This window comes from Leuciscus leuciscus (genome assembly GCF_965113295.1).
Source record: "Leuciscus leuciscus genome assembly, chromosome: 20".
NCBI lineage: Eukaryota > Metazoa > Chordata > Actinopteri > Cypriniformes > Leuciscidae > Leuciscus > Leuciscus leuciscus.
This window is the reverse complement of record NC_138744.1, coordinates 12,220,505-12,242,530: the sequence shown is the minus strand read 5'-3', so window position 1 is coordinate 12,242,530 and position 22,026 is coordinate 12,220,505. Positions and strand designations below refer to the sequence as shown.

At 36.8% G+C, this 22,026-nt stretch overlaps 1 protein-coding gene across 1 annotated transcript; it reads left to right on the top strand.

Annotated features, from left to right (window-relative positions):
- Nucleotides 1-6,087: 6,087 nt before the first annotated feature.
- On the top strand, nt 6,088-9,975 carry scxb (scleraxis bHLH transcription factor b). Its single transcript, XM_082150897.1, has 2 exons — nt 6,088-6,993; nt 9,449-9,975. The coding sequence occupies exons 1-2, from the start codon at nt 6,430-6,432 to the stop codon at nt 9,485-9,487; spliced, it is 603 nt and encodes a 200-aa protein (XP_082007023.1). The 5' UTR covers nt 6,088-6,429; the 3' UTR covers nt 9,488-9,975.
- Nucleotides 9,976-22,026: the final 12,051 nt, after the last annotated feature.

Here is a 22,026-nt window from a genome sequence, read left to right as displayed (position 1 = left end):
TGCACCACAAACCGCAGTGTATTTGTAATTACGACAATGCATTAAAATAATATGATAATACTAGTTTGCAATATCAAGCAGCAGCATTTTATTTGTGTAATGAAAATATCTGTATAATGTTAATCAGTTTATTATTAATTGAATTAATAATTATCAACATTTACTGTTTTTTATTTATTCTATATATGTTTAGGTGAGAGTTTATTCTCATTGTCTTATAATATAAATTATGGCCTACAGTAGTTATAAGATAATTTAATTCTGACTCACTGCTTTCCATTTATTGGTAAAGCATGTAATTAAAAAAAAGTAACAGGAAATAATGCAAAAAAATATATTTTCAAACAAATTTGCAGAAAAATCTTTTTTTTAGATTTACTAAAATAGGAAAGTGTGAAGCTTTAAATGAGTGAAGTGATTATATCCAAGATGATGAGCAGATGTTTTAAGATTTTGTTCTGGTGGTGGCACCTGGAGCAGATATATGAAGTGTTACCACAATGAAGAGTTAACAAAGAGGAGAATGCTTTGAATTTAAAAGAGTCACTAAATTAGCAGTGAGCCATTGTTAGCGGGCCACAGGTTAGTCCCAGGGCTCCAGTTAGGAGGGGCGGAGGTGGATTTACAAGCCCAGGCCGAAGAGCCGCAGTGGGATTGCCCTCACCAGCTGCCTGCTTTACAAGGCAAACTTCAAAGATAAGGCCTTGACTTACCCCCCTCCAGTCCCTGCCACACCACCAACTACACGCCTTCTTTGGGTTACACAGTGTGAGTAAAGCAACATGTCTCATGGTTCATTTGTAATGACTTATTCTGAGTGACACACTCCAGTGTGTGAGAAAATGCCTGTTCACTAATGGGGTTTTTGGAAAACCTGTCACACATGATGATGGCAGGGGTCCACAGACCCCCAAATATGATGATCCCCTTCCTAACATACAGTACAGGTCAAAAGTTTGGAAACATTACGTTTTTTTTATATTTTTGAAAGAAGTCTCTAATGCTTATCAAGGCTGCGTTTATTTTATCAAAAATACAGAAAAAAACAGTAATATTGTGAAATATTATTACAACTTAAAATAATAGTTTTCTATTTGAATATACTTTAAAAAATCATTTATTCCTGTGATGCAAAGCTGAATTTTCAGCATCATTACTCCAGTCTTCAGTGTCACATGTGACATCCAGTCTATCACATGATCCTTTAGAAATCATTCTAATATTCTGATGTATTATGAGTGTTGGACACAGTTCTGCTGCCTAATATATTTGATGAATAAAAGGTTAAAAAGAACTGCATTTATTCAAAATAAAAAAATATTTTCTAATAATATAAATCTTCTTTACTATCACTTTTTATCAATTTAACACATCCTTGCTGAATAAAAGTATTGATTTATTTCAAAAAAAGAAAGAAAAAAATTACTGACCCCAAATTATGTATATTGTTGTTACAAAAGATTTCTTTAAAAAAAATTTAAAAAAATAAATCAAAAGTATCACAGATTATGAAAAAATATTAAGCAGCAGAACTGTTTCCGACTTTGATAATGAATCATCATATTAGAATGATTTCTAAAGGATCATGTGATAGACTGGAGTAATGATCCTGAAAATTCAGCTTTGCATCACAGAAATAAATGATAATTTAAAGTATAATAAATTGAAAACCAATTATTTTAAATTGTAATAATATATCACAATATTGCATTATTTTACATTTTTTTTCTGTATTTTTGATCAAATAAATGCAGGCTTGATGAGCAGAAGAAACTTCTTTCAAAAACATTAAAAATAGTAATGTTTCCAAACTTTTGACCTGTACTGTATACTGTAAAGGCAGCCATATATCATCATGCATAAAGACTGATTTGTACTGTGTGAGAAAAAGCCTGATATAAAAGACATGTTGTTTGCCAAATTAAATAATTGGCTTTTATATTATTGCTATACTGAAGCCAATACAAAGTATTAAAATATGATCTGGAAAATATTGACTTTGTATTAAAGTGTCCCTATTATGGTTTTTCGAATATTCTTTTTTATGCAGTGTGTAATATAGCTGTTTGTGAATGTTAACATTCTGTAAAGTTGTAAAGTTGAAAGTGCACGATAAATAAAGTTATTGTCTCCCAAAAGAAAGAATCGACCCAGAACCGCCTAAAAGAGTCGTCTGTATTTTGAATCCCACTGCGTTGCGGTTCTACGTCACTAGATAAGACATTTGCATAATGCCCACCTACTGTGTGGTGTATGTTGTCCGCCCTTGAACAACTTGTCCCGCCTTCAAACACCTAATTTTTCTGACAACTGCTTCTCAAATCTCAGAGTTCAACGCAGGATTCGCAAAACACTTGCTCTGGAAAGAAGGGTCGGTACAATGCTTTATAACTACCTGAATTAACCATGAATTACAGTAGAAATACATGTTAATAAAGAATGTATTAACACACTAAGTAACAATTACTATATGTCTGAATAATAAGATGCATGAATGTACATTTAAATAATTTATTAATCATTTATTTACACGTTCTAAGCGATCTTATGAACCACTAAAAACTTCTAAATAACTGGTTTGTAAATAATGCAATACTTCATTTTGAAATGATAAATGATCATTAATAAAGTATGAAAATGCAATTATTAAACATTATAGATATGCTTATAAATCAAGAATAAAGCATGTATAGCTGTATTTATAAACTGCTTAATGCCTATTAATGCTTTATAAATGATGGATTAACTGTTTACTAATGCTTAACTAATGATTAATAGCATGCAGTTATCTTAAAGTGTTACCAAATAAACTTTTTAAAATTCAATTCAAATTTATTTTTATAGTGTTGTTCACATTATTGTTCCAGAGCAGTTGTAAAGTACATAATACAAAATATTATTTTGTATCGTTTATAATTTTGAATTATATTATATTATATTATATTATATTATATTATATTATATTATAGATTCAGGTTCTATAGGGTAAGATCTGTCGGAAAAGCTCTGAAGGGCACAGAATTCCAGAAGTTTCTAAACGGTTCACTTTTTCCATCTCAAAACCCCACTGACCTGCTTTGCCGTCTGAATTCTTTGGCTTCCGAGGAACGGGACGATTACGGCATGGAATTTCAGTGAAGACTGACTTCATTTCTGCTCCTGAAATAGAGGGGTTGGAAGTCAGAGGCAAGGCCACAGAAAGTGGCAATTACCAGTCAGCAGTGGAGAGATGAGTTAGACGAAACGCCAAATTATTTCTCCCATTTCTACTGAGGGCCGGGTTGAGCTTATGTGACCAACTCTAAATAGCATTGCCCCATTTCAGGGAAACCACCCCAGATACATCTAACCGATGAGATCACAGTTCATTACTAATTAGACCTCTTGCTTGACACGTAAAGTGATATGCGTGTTAAAATGAGACAGCTGATAGGGTCCCTCCTTCCCTGTCTCTCTCCCTCCACCCCTAAATCCGTCTCCTCTTACACTAAATGAGCCAGCTGCGGAGGCCCTGTCCTGTCAGGCGTGGTTGCTGCCTGCTGGCCTGTCCCCAACTATGGCTAGACAGCGGAGTCCCCCGATAGTTGACTGGACGTACGTCCGGCAGACATCCATAACGACTGTCTGCAGTCCTGAGCAAAAGATTAGTGATGGATTTTGACAGTTTCCCAAACTATGCCAGAAGAGTTCAACTACACAGGGCACAAGAAGAAGGGCACTTAAAGCTGAAATGACGTTTTACCACAGATGTTCCAGAGAAAGTAATGATAATCAGATGTAGGGAAGAACAAACTACCGATCTGTTCTGATTTATGGACATCAAGTTTCAGTATACACAGCATTAATGCAATGGGCTTTTGCAAGCTTTTTCATACTGAAGTATGCTATCGTTACTATTTTATCTAAATTAGTCATTCTTGTTATGCAGTGCATTTTCTTCAAATATCCTTACTCATATTGTAATATACTGGATGAAATACGAAACTTGAAACCTTTAAAGAAATCATATACTGTAGCTTTTTTTTTCTATTATTACAATATTCAAAATCATTGAAAAAAAGGGATGCATTTTAATTGTAATTTAATTCAAATTTTACAACTATGTCCTTCTTTAAAAAAAAAATGCATTTTGGTTAGACAAAAAAATTGAACAAAGAAAATCTTGAAAATATCTTAATAAATTATGTATTTTTTTGTAACCAAAATGTTTCAAACAAAATGTGTTTTCTTCAGAACATTATTCAAATTGGTCTTCATTTTATAGGTTTTATTTTTATATAAGTCCTTAATAATCACACAAATCATATTCCATCAGGTTAATCATTTGTATCATTATTTTTAAAAAATAAAAGTGCTTTATGGCATTATCATCCAGGAAGTGACATCATTTTAGAAAACAACAGCAAAATCATCACATATTAGCAGTGGGGGTTATGCGCAACAACCTTCAGTATTCTGTAAAACAGGTTGTATCGCTTCCGGTTCTAGTCTACTGTATGTGCTTTACTCAAGATACCTTAAAAGAAGCAAGCAAAGATGAACATAACCGATGCTCATCGCATATGCAGATTGATATCTAAAAGTTGTTTTATTTGTCTTCTTCTCATTAATAATTAGATATTTAGATGGAATAAAACGGCAACAATAAAAAAATAACTAGCTAGGTTAGCTGATTACCTAAAAAGTTCATAGACATCGTCATCAATTCATACTGCCGTTAACACTTTCTCCGACAAGCGGATGTGATGAGACCGGTTTTCCTGTTTGTATGTGATGTTCGCCATAAAGCTTATGGATTTTATAAATGAATCATCTTATATTTTGAGGTCTTAGTTGGTTTGTCTCATTCTAAAACATTCCATCTGGTTTGCAGAAGTAGGTGTGATTATATTAATATTGAAAAAGATTATTTTAAAAAATAAAATCTAAATTAAAGGCAGGGTAGGTGAATTGTTCTAGAAAATTTTTTTGTTATTCTTTTTTAAGTCTCTTCACATCCTGATAGCAATCACTAAGTTAAAGGGATGGTTTGGAGAAAAATCAACCTAGGGTCCTTTGCACCATGACCTCAAGCCAAACACCAATTCCATCATATAATTTAGAATAACCAACACATCTTTTTTTCAAAAGATCAAAAATGTACAACATGAATGACCAGAACCCCTAAAATGTAAGTGCATCAGGGTCCTAAAATGTTTGAAAAATTTTCAGATCAATAACATACCATTTTTGGCAACGTTTGACAAGTATGGCAAATTAAAATGTCAGTGTGCCCGTGACTGTCATACAGCTTTTCAAACAACCAATCCACCTATCGCCTTCACTCAACCATTATGAGAGTCATTGTGCTTACAGTGAAAACTCTCCGCAGCCCAGGGCACTTCCTGTTTAATCAGCACTAGAGCTGCTAGTGGACAATCTCCATGCACAAGAACCAATATTATGAACAATGAAAATTATTACTATTATTATGAATGTTGTATAATATCCTGTGATATTACCCCTCAACAACTGTGCAATCATTTGTCAGGCCTCCTATGACTGTGGTGCCAAAGGCAAAACGATCTGGGCTACCGTCCACAGACTGAACGCTGTATTTAGGTTCAGATTGGATTGATTCATGAGCACCTGGCCCTGACGACTCCTGTTTTTGACAAAGAGTGAGAGAGCGTAGACAAAAAATGGAGAGTTAATGGACTGAATTGAAAATTCAGTGTGAAAGGACCAAAAATAAATGTAATACACTGAAAGAAACGAACCAATCTATCACACTGATTAATCTTCTGTGGAAGCACTTCAGGGTCACGTTTTTATAAAAAAAAATACTAATGTGGAGTGAAAGAGACAGAGGGAGAAGAGAGAGAGAGAGAGAGAGAGAGAGAGAGAGAGAGAGAGAGAGAGAGAGAGAGAGAGAGAGAGAGAGAGAGAGAGAGAGAGGTCCCCGTTTTCTCTCCTTCCTCCCACTTGCTCACAGGATTTCACAGGGAATGGAGAAGGGAGAGCGAACCCCAGCCACACCCCCTGACTATAAATCCAAGGCATAAGGAAACGCTCAGCTGAAATCACACGTGGAACTGAAGGATCTGGAGCTCACAAACCCATTCACACACACACACACGCGTGAACATACAGATTCTGGGAGGCGGCTTGGCATGCTGTTAGCCTAAATAACTCATGACATTGGAGAGAAGAGCATTTCTTGTGAATGAGTGAGTCAGAAGTGACTCAGTCAAGCATCACTGGATTGGTTGGATCCCTCCTGCAAAACTGGTTACAGGAGCTTGGACTCAAACGACACTAGTGTGTCCTGGTGTGTACGATTAGAAATAGGGATTGAGTTCATTCTTGTGTTTGTGGAGACTAGAAAATATTCAGCGCTCTGGTGCGAGGTTGAAAAGCAAGTTCCTGGGGTCCTGTAAGGTGCTGAGCATGTCTTTCGCGATGGTGCGACCAACCCCAGGTAATTTCTTGTGCTCTGAGATCAGCATGCATTCCGAGGACGACGACAACGGCAGCGAGGGTTCTGGATCCGAAGACAAGTCCTTCCGTATGGCAAGCCACAGCTATGGTGCCTTTAAGTTGGGTGCTCCCAAAAAGAGGTATAGCTGCCGACCGGTAGCGGTCCCTACCGAGATCCGTTCACAGATCGTTGAGGTACGGCAGCGGAACACCGCAAATGCCCGAGAGCGGGATCGCACGAACAGTGTGAACACGGCGTTCACCGCTCTGAGGACGCTGATACCCACCGAACCAGCCGACAGGAAGCTGTCCAAGATTGAGACATTGCGGTTGGCCTCCAGTTACATCTCACACCTGGGGAACGTCTTGCTGGTTGGAGAGGAGTGTGGAGACGGCCAGCCCTGTCTCAGGAGTCCTGGAGCCTTGTATCATCACCACCACAATCTCCAGAAGACCTCGACACCCAGCCCGGACTCGGAAAACTCACAGCCCAGACAGATCTGCACCTTCTGCCTCAGCAACCAGAGACGGCTGGTGAGTAGCATGATGGAACGTAGCTGTCAAAATGTATGAGTTTCCTCAGTTTGCAGTCATTTAGCCCTGATGGAGGCCTGTGTGCCGAAATAAAAAAGTATAATTTTTTCAGTTCCACTTTCTAATAATTTATTTTCTATTAAAGTGTTGCTGATATTGCCTAAAAAAATACCTTTGTTCTTATCCACACACATTGTTGATTTTATTGCACCAGAATAACTATTCAAAATGCACGAGCAGTTAGTTAGAGGTCAGATATCATCTTAAAATGTATAGAGCAGTCAAAACCTATAAAAAATTATGTTTAATAATAAACTATTATTATTTTGTGACCGGTTCAAGGTTAGAGGTCAGTGCATTGTTATTCATCCATGCCATTCAGAAATGCAACTGAGATATAAAGGGATAGTTCACCCAAAAATAATTTACTCTCACGTCACTCCAAACCTGTATGACTTTCTTCTGTGAAACAGATATTTTGTTGTTTTGGTCCAAACAATAAAAGCAGTGTCCAAAACAACATTGGACCTTATTGACTTTTATTGTATGGACAAAAAAAAAACTTTTTTAAAAACATAATCTTTGTGTTCTACTGTGAAAGTCATGGAAAAGAAAGTCAAGTTTGTAAGACATGAGGGAGAGTAAATGATGACAGAATGTTCACTTTTTAAAGTGTCATTTATCAATGTTTAGTGACTGATACCATGAAATATTCTGAGTGTGCAATTGACAGATAAGCAGATATTTATCCATAGCTTTTTAAGCTTACATTAGTATAATTTCTTGATGTCATCAGATCATAAAAACAGATCATTTTGGCATAAAACCCTTGATATGCTTGGTCTGACTTCAACCACATTAATTAACATTTACCGCATTCTAAAAGAAAGTGTTTATATGACCCACTGTGATGAAAACAAATGATTCATTTGGCTCTAGACAAAACTTTCATAGAGGTACACAAAAACGCCATGAACACACACTGCACAGGCTGCAATGCGTCTGCTGTGTTTGTGCAGTGCACTAGAAACATCTGGTCTATTCCCCTGACAACCTGAACGTCTTCCTGCGCAGTTCATGTATGTCCTGAGTTCCACCAAAGCCTTCAACACCCTCATTATCATTACGAGGACTAATCCTGAACAGACTCTTTAAACACCACAGTTTAATGAAAACACTCTAGATTCATCCTTTCATCTAGTATTTCACATACTGTTACTGAAATAATATGGTTGTATTTGATGGGCCATAGAGGATTGATTATTTATTAATAAAAATTTCATCGGCTGCAACCAATTAATGAGGGCTGATGAACTCAAACTTGCAATTTGTCAGTGTTTAATGCCAAACATTCAAAAGACTTTGTTTTATCAGCTGAAAGCACTTCTTTTTCTGTTATGAGTTAAATTTAAGAAGCATTAATTGTTCATATGTACACCTACAGTCCCATAGGTAAGGCTCAAGTACACTGTCAAACACCAAAACAAAAATAATTAACTTAATGCAGTGAAACAAAAATTCTCTCTTTTTTTTTCTTTTTTACAATTTTCCCTCAAAGATTTCGTAAACAATTACAAAAAATGGCAAGCAACACATTTCATCAAACAAGAAATTTTGAAGTACATTGACAAAAAAAGTATTTCTTCTAAAATATACTCCAATAAAATCTGTTTTATTTACAACTAAAAAAAAAATCGTTTTTTACAGTGTATATTACACCAGGTATCATTGTAAAAGAAAAAGAGACTTGTGGAACGCTGCTTGTTCAAAACAAGTTAAACTGCAACTAACAGCTGTATAATTACTTATATCATTCATATTATTCAAATTATTCAAATGGTGTAATCCACAGAAATCTTTCGCAAATTTTTTGCTTAAAAGCTGTTAAAGGGTTAGTTCACCCAAAAATGAATTACTCGCCCTCATGTCGTTCCAAACCCTCAAGACCTTTGTTCATCTTCAGAACACAAATGAAGAAATTCGAGAGCTTTCTGACCCCACATATTGTTAAAATAGTCCATATGACAACAGTGGTTCAACCTTAATGTTATGAAGTGATGAGAATACTTTTTGTGCGGAAACCCCCGAGCAAATTTCCTGCTACACAAAGAAGGCACCAAGCACCACATAAACATGCCACAAACAAGTGCCAATGCAATGGCACCTCACCACACACACACACACCCAGCAGTGCCTTCTGATTAATCTGGACCAGGTGGTAAGCGATCAGATTCCCTAAATGAGATCTATCTCTGAGATGGTCCTGATTACGGTTCAGACCTGTTGGTAATGACGGTCAGAGTTCAACTGCTCATCAGTGTCCTAATGTGTTTAAAAATCTAATGAGATAATTGTTTGTATGTGTCTGTAAAATGAATGGATGTACAAGATGTATAAAGACCCTTTAACCTACAGGTTAGTCATTCTCTCATCACTTTGTTTTCTTTTCTTTCAGAACAAAGACAGAGAAAGAAAAACTGCGTTAAGGAGTTAATGATGAGAAGAAGAGAGTAAAAGAGCGTTCCCATCAGATCCGTCTGAAGAAGCGCGCCTGAGCGAACTGCACATTTAGTGTAAATTTGCTGTAAATAATGTTTAATTAAATGTAACACTGCTTAACTTCCTGGTGGACGGCATTATAACGGACAGCTACACTGCCTTTCTGCATTTCCATATTTAGAAGCCAAAAACTATGTGAATTTAATCCTAACCTTTTTTATACAGAGGTGATATACTTTTATACAAACATGATAGGGACAAAAGACTGTTGACTAAGACTATAAGGATGACTTGTAATTTAAAAACTGCAAAAGAAAGACAACTTGCTGCAACAGCTCAACTTCAGCTCACCAGTACAGATCTTGTTTGTGTCCTTCTGGTTTTGTCTATGGTCTATATATTTTTGATGCACTACACTGAACTTTATCTACATTTGCTGATGTAAAAAAAAAAAAAAAAGGGGGGAAAAAAGAGCCTTTTCTTCTATCAACACATTCCTACAGTACGAGCAAACATCAATGTCAAGGAGTTTTTAAAACCTGTAACATAATTGTTGTTATTTTTATTTATTTATGCCAATTAAACATTAAAAACATTGTTTAAACCAAATTATGAATATGTCAGAGCTGAAAAAATATAGAGCATGAGAGCTTCAATGAAATCAGACAGACTGTGAGAGGCCAGGAGGAGTAAAAGTGAGAAAGAGACTGAAAGATGAACAGAGAAGGAAGGTTGTAAGTCTGGTTCTGTAAGTACAGTCTAGATGAGATCTGCAGGTTAATTGCTGCTGGCAGACAGTGTCCTCTACTTTAACTCTGACCACAAGCTCTCACACACATTCACATATACACACCTGCACACACAGGCAGTCTGGGACTTTCATTTTAGGAGCCTCCCTTTCCAAAGCTCTAATGTAAATGCCTGTCCTGGGTCATCAGCATTACCTTGCCCTTGCCCTACTACAATTGTCTTTCAAAGACAATTAATAGATACAATTAATTGCACTGAACTTCTCATCAACAACCCTAAGCATTTAACCTTCAGGCTACTGAAGCTGCTGTATTTATTATTATTTATTAAACACAGGAAATTGAAGCCACCAGTGATTGATTCTCTCAAAGGCCCACACCTGGGATTGACCATGTGGGTTTAAACCTATAAACTCTGGCCTAACCTATTAGGTTAATTTAATTCTAATTCAATCAGGTGTTGTTGAGCCGAAATGAACCCAGATACGATTGAAATCAATGTTTAGGAAGCCCACGTCCGGGGGTTTTGTTTGCGCAAAAGTATAACGTAGTGTCAATAAAATCCTTAATTTCAGTATTTATCATGTTATAAATGAAAATTTGAGTATTGCATCTCAAAACCCTCTGTGTAATCTATCATTTACAGCAAATAAACACAAATTACCTATTTTTGTCATTTTTATGACTATGACTACTTTGACGCTCTTAAACTCATGATTAGATTCTTCGACTTTAGCCGGGGTCACAATTACTCACCCTCATGTCGTTCCAAACCCTTAAAACCCGTTCATCTTTAGAACACAAATAAAGATATTTTTGATGAAATCTGAGAGCGCTCTGACCCCATAGAGACTGCAATGTCATAACCACTTTCAAGGCCCAGAAAGATAGTAAAGACATCATGTGAGCACATGAGTTCTGAGCCGGCGTTCTGACGTAGAACCCGGAAGCGCTGCACTGTGTTTACTACGTGAATCGCATCGGAGAAGTGAAGGGAAGAGAAGAAATTGTTGAAAAAAGTTCATTTATTATTTTACTATTTTAACGATGTCTTTACTACCTTTCTGGGCCTTGAAACTGCTAATCACACTGCAGACTATGTGGGGTCAGAAAGCTCTCGGATTTCATCAAAAATATCTTCGTTTGTGTTCCACAGATGAACGGGTTTTACGGGTTTGGAACGACATGAGGGTGAGTAATTAATGACAGAATTTTCATTTTTGGGTGAACTAACCCTTTAACACACACTGCATAAAAAAATTCAGTGTTTTCATATTTCGAATACCTCAACTGTATTGAGGTAATTTATTTTATTTGTTCTCATTTTATTACTGACTGTTTACTTGTCATTTTTGCAAATTCAATTCAATTTGAAATCAAGCTTCCTTGCGCTGTGTGTGAGCTATTGCAACAGAGTTACCCTATTGTAAAGACAAATACACAGAGTGAGCAAATGTTTAAGTTAGATTATTGTAATGGTTATTGATCAACGTTTAAATATGTAATCAAAAGCCTAAATTAAAATCCGTTCATCGTATATAGTGGACGTGTCTCTTCAGAAGACTTGAATTAAACTTTTCCATTCAAAGAGATTACTGTTACAATGAGTTTCGTGCTTTTTGAAGCTTGAAAATAATGATTGCCTTGACAAAATGGATGGACAAAAATGTTGATATTAAAATATTTAGTATGTGGTGGTTTTCCCGATGTTATTGAAAATGATACTGATCATATTGAAGTGAGAAATTCCAGTATCATGACTAATTAATGTCCTTCATCAATAAGGTAAAAATGTGTTAAAAGTAGCTATTTTCTACATAGATCTATGATTTGATTGAATATTTATTGGTAATACATTAACTATCGCCGGCTAAAAAGTAACTAGTAACTAGTACTCTGAGCAGTTTTTGAGAAGAGTAATTTGTACTTTTACTTAAGTACTTTTTTGACATCAGTACTTTTACTTGTAATTGAGTATTATTTCAGTAATGTAACGATACTTGTACTTTTGAGTACTAATTTTCAGTACTCTTTCCAACACTGATCTGAATTGAGATAATTGTTATAATTATTTATAAAGATCATGTGACACTGGAGACTGGAGAAATGATGCTGAAAATGTAGCTGTCATCACAGGATTAAATTACATTTTAAAATACATTAAAATAGAAAACAGCTATTTTAAATTGTAATAATATTTCACAGTGTTATTGTTTTACTGTATTTTTTATCCAAATAAATGCAACCTTGGTGAGCATAAGAGACTTCATTCAAAAACTTTTTGTTTAATCTTACTAAGCCCAAACCTTTAATTGTATATTAACTTTATAAGACAATTAATCCTACAAGGTTTGTAAAACATCTATATATTTTATAAAAATAAAAATAAAACAGTGACAACTAAATGAATGTTTCACATTTGTCAAAACTGTGATTTTCTATAGTGCTGAGTGTCACTATCCCTTTCAGCTTTCAGCATTGTTCTCGGTCTCGTCTCAGTAAAGTCTCCCACACTCAGTGGATCCCTCTGTTCAGCTCAATATAGAGTCTGTGAACTGTGACCTGGTCTAGTGCTCTCAGATCATTTAACTCACTTCTGCCTTCTACATCTGCTTCTGTTATCCAACATCAACAGCTCTATATCATCCCCTGTGGTTGGAGACGGCACTATAGAGACTAGTTGCCATGGCAACAGAACTGCTCCACTAATACCATTATCTGCATGGAAACTGGTCCAACAACTTGGTCCAAAAACTAAGGTTAAGTGATCGAAAGCTGAATGGTTTGAAAAAGGGAGACACCGTTTGGGACACAAGGCTTCAAAATCACAGTATGAGACCTCTTTAACTCAAACGGTTAATGCACAAAGATATTTGATTCCCAGACAAATGCAATACAAGCTGCTTTGTATAAAAGTGTCTCCTAAAAGTATTGTAAAAGTAATGAACACTGACCTGTACACTGGATGCCGTTGATATGATGTCAAAGAAAGAGTCGGACCTGTAATTAAAGACATCAGAAAAGTATTAGAAACTTTCCACTTGCAATGAACTCCACCAAAAATTCAAAAACGTGTATGACCTAAAACTGATCTGAATGATTTCATACTAAGTACAATACAAAACCTTGAATAATTCTCTAAGTGGAATAATACGTGCCCTAAATATCCTAACCAGCAGCACCTGCATACTGAGGACGGAAAGGGTTTGAATATCCTCATGTCATTCCTTTGGTAATGGGTTTGGATTCACCATGTTTTTTATGGTCCAAATGAAAAGTCAGTTAGATTCAAAGAATCCCGTGGCACTTCACAATATGTGTCAAGTAAAATACTTTGTCTGTTCGGTATTTGTTTGAGCTATTGGATTTCAAATGGATTTGAAGTGCATACAGTTCTGCTGTCTTTTTTGTATTAGATACGTTTTGTTTTTCTGTCAGAGTGTTTATGTATCTGGGTTGCACAAAAACAGTACAGCATGAGTAATGTGGCAAGATTTCGTCTGTCTCAAGTAATATCAACATAATCGTTTCCATGTTTGAGAAATATACACACACATATACATAATATACACACATGGCCCCCAAAGTGACGATTATAAACCCTTTAAAGGTACAAAAGAAACTATCAAAATGTCACTGCATTAGATACAAACCATGTTTCAGTTTTTTGTTTTCCCATATACAGAAGAAAAAAATGTATTATTTTATTCGCATTAGATTGATTAAAATTAAGACTTTGTACATTGTCACAAACTATTTATATTTCAGTGTAGACTTGGAATTTAGTCTTTCCCCTTATTATTAGATTCACAGGACCGGACACCAGTTATCTTGCCAAGAAGAATCTTTTATTCTTATATGTCAGGAGAGAATCTTTCAGAAGATGTTACATTCATGCCAGGTCTATACGTTCTCGTATTTCTCTTCCCTCACATCTCTTAGTTTCTCTCTCCTCTCTTAGTTTCTCTCTCCTCTCTTAGTTTCTCTCTCCTCTCTTAGTTTCTCTGATGTGTACAGTAAGATTGAGCTTATATACATCACTGAGAGGCTTCCTTTTATGGTAACAAACTATATTGCTTGAGCTTTAAAAATGGAACGTATATGTCATGCGAACACATGGCACAATTCACTTCCATATTAAGAATATCTTTGTTGCTTACATCTGCATCAGTTGCAACATGTTACAGTACACACCCCTCTGTCTTCCTATATCTCTGACATATGATCTTCATATGAATCCATGCTATCTATAGTCTCTCATGCACTCAAACTCACATACACATAAAACTCTATAACTCTATAAGATATTACAACTGATTATGAATATTAATAAAGAATAATAGTACAGATACATAATATTCAATAATAAAATAATTAAATTATATTAAAAAATGAAAAAGATGAAATTTTAGTCTTCATTCAGATAAATGCTGTTATTTTGAACTTTGAAGAATCCTGATAAATCATGGTTCATGATCATGATGAGGCATCGTGGTTTCCACAAAAATAAGCAGCAGCACAACTGTTTTCAACACTGATAATAAATAGCACCAAATCAGCATATTAGAATGATTTTTGAGGGATCATGTGACACTAAAGACTGGAGTAATGATGCTGAAAATTCAGCTTTGCCATTACAGTTATAAATTACATTTTACATTAAATGGTGGTGGCGCAATGGATAAGACACATGCCTTTGGTGTGAGAGACCCGGGTTCGAATCCACTGTGAGACACCAATGTGTCCCTGAGCAAGACACTTAACCCCTAGTTGCTCCAGAGGCGTGCGACCTCTGACATATATAGCAATTGTAAGTCGCTTTGGATAAAAGCGTCAGCTAAATGAATAAATGTAAATGTAAATACAATAAAATAGAAAACAGTTACATTAAATAACCAATATTTCACAGTACAGTTTTTACTGTATTTTTGATCAAATAAATATAGCTTTAGTGAGCATAAGACTTATTTCAAAAACATTTTTTAAATCTTTTAAACTTTTGAACAATAGTAATAGTTTATTACTTATAAAAAAAACATTTATAAAATAATCAATTATTAAATTAAATCATTCATCAATGTCATTTCTTTATAAATGTAACTATTATTATTTTTAAATTTAGTATTAATTTTTAAATGACTCATGTACCTTTTCCCCCAAATTTTTTTTAACAAAGTCTTGTCAAAATGACTATCTATGACTTTTTAAAATATATATTTTATATATAATATATAAATATTACAAGCAAATTTGGCAAAAGAGGTTAAATTAGAAAACATGATCCATTACGTCAAGTATCCAAGAAATTTCCCTCAGGTTTTAGTGTGCACCTCAGTCTTGACTTCTGACCCCTGATTTCACAGTGAGGACGAGGATGAAGACAGTGATGGTGAAGGTCAGTGAGGATAGAGGGAGTTGGACTTTGCAGCTGCTCCTCTCTCCTCATTTGACTGGCCTTAGGAGAATAAGTTCTTCTTGGTTTTACAGCACTCCTAATCCATACACACACTTTTATGCCCAAACATGTGTTCTCAAGACCCAGGCTTTGATGCATCCTAAGGCCCCTCTATACCCCCATCCAAATCCTCAACTCCGAATGTGAGTTAACAAGTTTTGATTGTAAAAGAAGCCTTGAGATCCTAAGGGCCAATCTGTCAGCTCCCTGTGGCTCACCACAGAGCCATTGGCTTCATAACTAAAAAGAAAGGGAAGAGAGAGAGAGAGAGAGAGAGAGAGAGAGAGAGAGAGAGAGAGAGAGAGAGAGACAAAGACAGAGAGAGAGGAAGAAAGAGAAAGGTGGTATAACCCAGTCCCAGTAGCTCAAAGTCAAGACTTGGTGTACTTTGTCCCGTTCAATTGGGCCTAGAGTTTAATACTGGAAAAATCTTCCTTTGCTGTCAATCAAACGCTTTAATAAAAACAAAGTATAACACTGCGGTCTTGCTCACTCTCTCCCTGCCCCTGGGAGAGTGGAAATGCGAGGGGTGCCTGCGGAACTGTGAAAATCCCTCCTTTTATTGCCATCAGCCTGCAATGGAAAATTGGGTTTGCGGAGGGGCCCATCTGTTGGACATTAAGCAGCCACCTGGAGCTTTAGCCAATCATGAAATTAAACATGAGTATTAAAGAAAAATGAAAAATCTCCTCTCCCAGACATGCGGGTCACCCAGTCTTTGCCGCATTTAATCAAATTTCCGACAAGAAGCAAAGGCTTAGTTCACAGGGTGTCATCCACCACCCCACCAGTAAAACCACTCCCGTTTTTCCTGGTTTTAAAGAATAAAAAAAAAGCCGGTAAATATGACTATTAATCTAAATGGTCTTCAGAAAGAGGTGTATAAGGAACACTGCACAAAAATCATTTTGCCATAACTTTGCCTTATTTTCCATTAAAAATGCCTAAACATCCTTAACAAAATTTACTTGAAAAGCAAAATGGAAGAGAAAACATTTATTTTTTGACTCTACTGTAAGTTTTTTTTTAAAACATAACCTTACCAAATTTTAGAAAATGCTGAAAATAACTTATCTTAAATTAAGTTATGATATATATACATATACACTCACCTAAAGGATTATTAGGAACACCTGTTCAATTTCTCATTAATGCAATTATCTAATCAACCAATCACATGGCAGTTGCTTCAATGCATTTAGGGGTGTGGTCCTGGTCAAGACAATCTCCTGAACTCCAAACTGAATGTCAGAATGGGAAAGAAAGGTGATTTAAGCAATTTTGAGCGTGGCATGGTTGTTGGTGCCAGACGGGCCGGTCTGAGTATTTCACAATCTGCTCAGTTACTGGGATTTTCACGCACAACCATTTCTAGGGTTTACAAAGAATGATGTGAAAAGGGAAAAACATCCAGTATGCGGCAGTCCTGTGGGCGAAAATGCCTTGTTGATGCTAGAGGTCAGAGGAGAATGGGCCGACTGATTCAAGCTGATAGAAGAGCAACTTTGACTGAAATAACCACTCGTTACAACCGAGGTATGCAGCAAAGCATTTGTGAAGCCACAACACGCACAACCTTGAGGCGGATGGGCTACAAGTTACAACAGCAGAAGACCCCACCGGGTACCACTCATCTCCACTACAACTAGGAAAAAGAGGCTACAATTTGCACGAGCTCACCAAAATTGGACAGTTGAAGACTGGAAAAATGTTGCCTGGTCTGATGAGTCTCGATTTCTGTTGAGACATTAAGATGGTAGAGTCAGAATTTGGCGTAAACAGAATGAGAACATGGATCCATCATGCCGTTTTCTTGGCACACTTTAGGCCACTTAGTGCCAATTGGGCATCGTTTAAATGCCACGGCCTACCTGAGCATTGTTTCTGACCATGTCCATCCCTTTATGACCACCATGTACCCATCCTCTGATGGCTACTTCCAGCAGGATAATGCACCATGTCACAAAGCTCGAATCATTTCAAGTTGGTTTCTTGAACATGACAATGAGTTCACTGTACTAAAATAGCCCCCACAGTCACCAGATCTCAACCCAATAGAGCATCTTTGGGATGTGGTGGAACGGGAGCTTCGTGCCCTGGATGTGCATCCCACAAATCTCCATCAACTGCAAGATGCTATCCTATCAATATGGGCCAACATTTCTAAAGAATGCTTTCAGCACCTTGTTGAATCAATGCCACGTAGAATTAAGGCAGTTCTGAAGGCGAAAGGGGGTCAAACACAGTATTAGTATGGTGTTCCTAATAATCCTTTAGGTGAGTGTAGATATACAGAGAGAGAGAGAGAGAGAGAGAGAGAGAGAGTGTAGAACAATAATACAATTATTGTTCACCCAAAAATGAACATTCTGTCATCATTTACTCACCCTCAAGTTGTTCCAAACCTGTATGAATTGCTTTCTTCTGCTGAACACAAAAGAAGATATTTTTTTTTAGAATACAGGTAACCAAACAGTTGATGGACCCCATTGACTTCCATAATAAATTTTTATCTTTAATGATGGCCCAGTCTGTTGTGATTGGTCTACTACTTACAGCGCGCAACGGAAAAACAACAACCATTTTCATACCAACTAGACTTCAGCTCCAAGGGATTCCTAAAGCTCAGAGATCGTACTGAAGGGGTGGATTCTGGAATCAAGGTATTAAAGGGATAGTTCACTTTGAAATTAATTTTTGGTATGTTTTAGCTTACCTCAAGGGCATCCAAGATGTAGGTGTCTTTTTTTCCGCAGTAGTTTCAATTTTTATATTTTTAGGTCAAACCGTTCTTGTCTGTCAGTCATATAATGCAGGTCAATGGTCACGGTCTCAAAACACAAGCACAGAGTCCAAATTAAAACAATTCCCCGTCGTCCAAATTAAACAATTCCCCATCGTAAGTACACATTGATGGCCTAAGACACGAAACGAGCGGTTTGTGTGAGAAAACGAACAGTATTTATATAGTTTTTAGCTCTTATACACAGCCACGTCCAAGTGATCTGAGGGCGCTCGCGCATCCTGGTGTGTGACGTGTACGCAGACTGGTGCATAGATACACTAGATGTCGCTTTGTCTACGGCAGTTCATTGGAACGAATGTCTTTAAGGCGACATCTAGTGTATATATCTATGCACCAGTCTGCGTACACGTCAGATCAGATCACTCGGACATGTCTGCGTATAAGAGGTAAAAACGATACAAATACTGTTCGTTTTCTCACACAAACCGCTCGTTTCGTGTCTCAGGCCATCAATGTGTACTTACGATGGGGAATTGTTTAATTTGGACGACGGGGAATTGTTTTAATTTGGACTCTGTGCTTGTGTTTTGAGACCGTGACCATAGACCTGCATTATATGACTGACAGACAAGAACGGTTTGACCTAAAAATATCAAAATTGAAACTACCGCGGAAAAAAAGACACCTACATCTTGGATGCCCTTGAGGTAAGCTAAAACATACCAAAAATTAATTTCAAAGTGAACTATCCCTTTAATCAATTTTTTTTTTTCCTTCTAAATATCACAAGTTAAATGACTTCTCTAAGCTTATGAGATTTTACTTTGTTATAGAAGTTACCAGTGTGATTACTGAAATGTTCTTTTCATGTATCCTCTAATGTCTGTATTAAATATCTGAGAGGTGACTGAAGGGTCTGGCCCATGCCAGGAACGCAGTAACAGTGCTTGCTCATTTAGCCCGGCTTCCAGAAATGAAATATGGACTCGTTTTGTGTTTAAGAAAGGTCTTCAACATGTGTCAATACATACATCTGCTTTTCTAGGGTACCCTGACAACTATGGTCACAGGGGTCATTGAAGTTTATAGTTTAAGGGACCATTTCTTTGTTAAAGCCTTACTTTCCAGTTAGATTAAAGTGTCCTCTCATTGTCCTCTCAAGCTTACCCCTTGGTGAAGGGTATAATTGCTGTGATCTTTGTAACTGTAAGCGGGGTGGGCCTGCGAACTCTTTGTGAGTCTTGAAGCTGACTTCTGCCTGATGAAACAAACTATCTTCAGTAAAACTTTTCTTCAATTGACTGCACTCTTAACTCCGGGTCTTCATTCATCATATCTGGTTCTGGGTCTTTGACTGTATTATTCCCTTACAGTACACTTAAAGACAGTAATGATGGCGTAGATTTGAACAAATCAATCCGAGCGAAAGTCTGATGATGAAACACTGAAAGTTAGTTGTTCAACCCGAACCTCCATCGCAAGGACGACTTGAGCGGGACAGTTCTCAGTAATACGCTACTCATTTTGACGTTCATCATGAGATGTTGCAACTGTTATTCCTCACCATCAGCATTAACAATTGTATGTCTATCACCAAACCGATATTTTATATTTCTAATTTATTGCAGTGCACATGCGGGAACTGTAACAGCGCATATGTTAGCAGAGCATTAACATGATTGACTGACTTAAAACAAATCTTGCTCTATCCTTTATCATTACTCAAAGTAGTAAGACCGGCAGACAATCTGCATTATGGACAGTTTTAGGTAATAGTTGCCCACAGATAATTTGCAGAACTATTTGAGGAAGACAATAATAACGTGAGATAGCTGGTTAGCCAGAAACCTACACAATATAAAACACAAAACTACATATTTAGAAACAACCGGTTGAAAATATAAACATCAATAATTAATCATACTTAAAGGTTGTGATTCTGAGGAGAAAGCTGGTCCAAATAAACTGGGTACTACTGACCCATCTTTCGGGAGCAAGCATTTTGCGAATCCAGAGTTAATAAAATGACGGAAAACACAAAAAAAGATTGGAATTGTACTTTGTTTTAAGATTAAAAGTCTAAATAAAACAAACATAAAAGTACAAAAAAAGTTGTTTAAAAACGATCAAAATTAAACGAGACAAAAACATTTCCAAGACAATTTTAAAGTGACTTTCACTGAACAAAACAAAAAATAACTGTAGAAAGTAACCCTCAATTCCAATAAAGCACAATGCAACTGAACTCAACAGTGTGCAGTCAGCAAATATCTCTGAAGATCTGAGCCCAGATGTAGGGTATAAAAATAAACCAGACATAAAGATATTGATTAGATCCGTCAATGAGTTACTATAAAGTACTGATGAGGGATTCTGGGAGTTATTTCTTACAATACCCCCAACCCACAAGACCCCCTATACCCCCTACACATTTTATCCATCATTTAATCTTGAAATGACTGATTTCACTCCGACAGGCCCTGAATAACGTGCTTTTGTGTGAAGGCTCTCTGAGAGGTGGTGGAATCGGATGAAATTAGACTCTCTCCTCTCTTCCTTCTCCCTCTGCATCTCCTTCCCATTCCCTGTTCCGCCTGGAAAAGCCATTGCAGAATAAAACCCCACTTCCTCCCGCAGAGGCTACAGCCAGACATGGAGCGGTCACACATGTTCCCTCTCACTCCACATAGACGGAAACAGCTCTCCATGGTGAGCACATATTTGCTCACACGGCTGATCTGGTGTGTGGTTCGGTGTTAGGTCTGAGGACAAATTGCATTGGGGGTTCTGGACCCAGAGCCGGAAGATTTCAGGGGATTGAAAGGAACCAGACTCATTGGCAGATGGTCAGCTATCCAGCAGTCATCATGGGACTGACCTCAAACGAGGCTTCAGTCATTCTTACAAACTCATGATTTGGTTTTGTCTTTAACAAATATGTAATCGAGACTCTATTGGATAACCAATAAACCCATCAGCTCTGTCACCATCAAGTCTTTGTCATAGTAGGCTATTTCATGTTTCAACAGTCTCATTATTCTTGTTGGGTTTTTAAAAAATCTTGCCGAGAAAATCCCTTTTGATGTAACGTTAGTATCTGGTTACCCGTCCAATGTGGTCACTATATAGTCTTGTAAGCAGGGCCAAATGGCTGATGTAAAAATTTAGAACATGAAACATTCGACATGCAGTTACCATTTTTCAAATGAAACGCTGAATCAAACAGACTCCCGAGTCGTCCAATAGAACCTGAGGGAATATACTTAATTCGTATTTACATATAACGCGGTTTTCCCGGTTTCTGCCGTAGGAAACTATTCAATAAACAAGAAGGAAGAGTAACTTACATTTAAGACACAATGGCCCTCATTTATCAAAAGTGCGTACACCAAATTCCCAGCGTACACCTGGCGTACACCCAAAACCACGGTGACTTTGAGATTTATCAATATGAACGTTGGCGTACGGCACGCTCAAATCCTACGCCAGCTCAGGAGGTGGTGTACGCACGTTTTGAGTGCGGGAATGCGCAGAAAAACAATTCCTAACACCACAAAACGCACTGACAAACTAAAAGATATGAT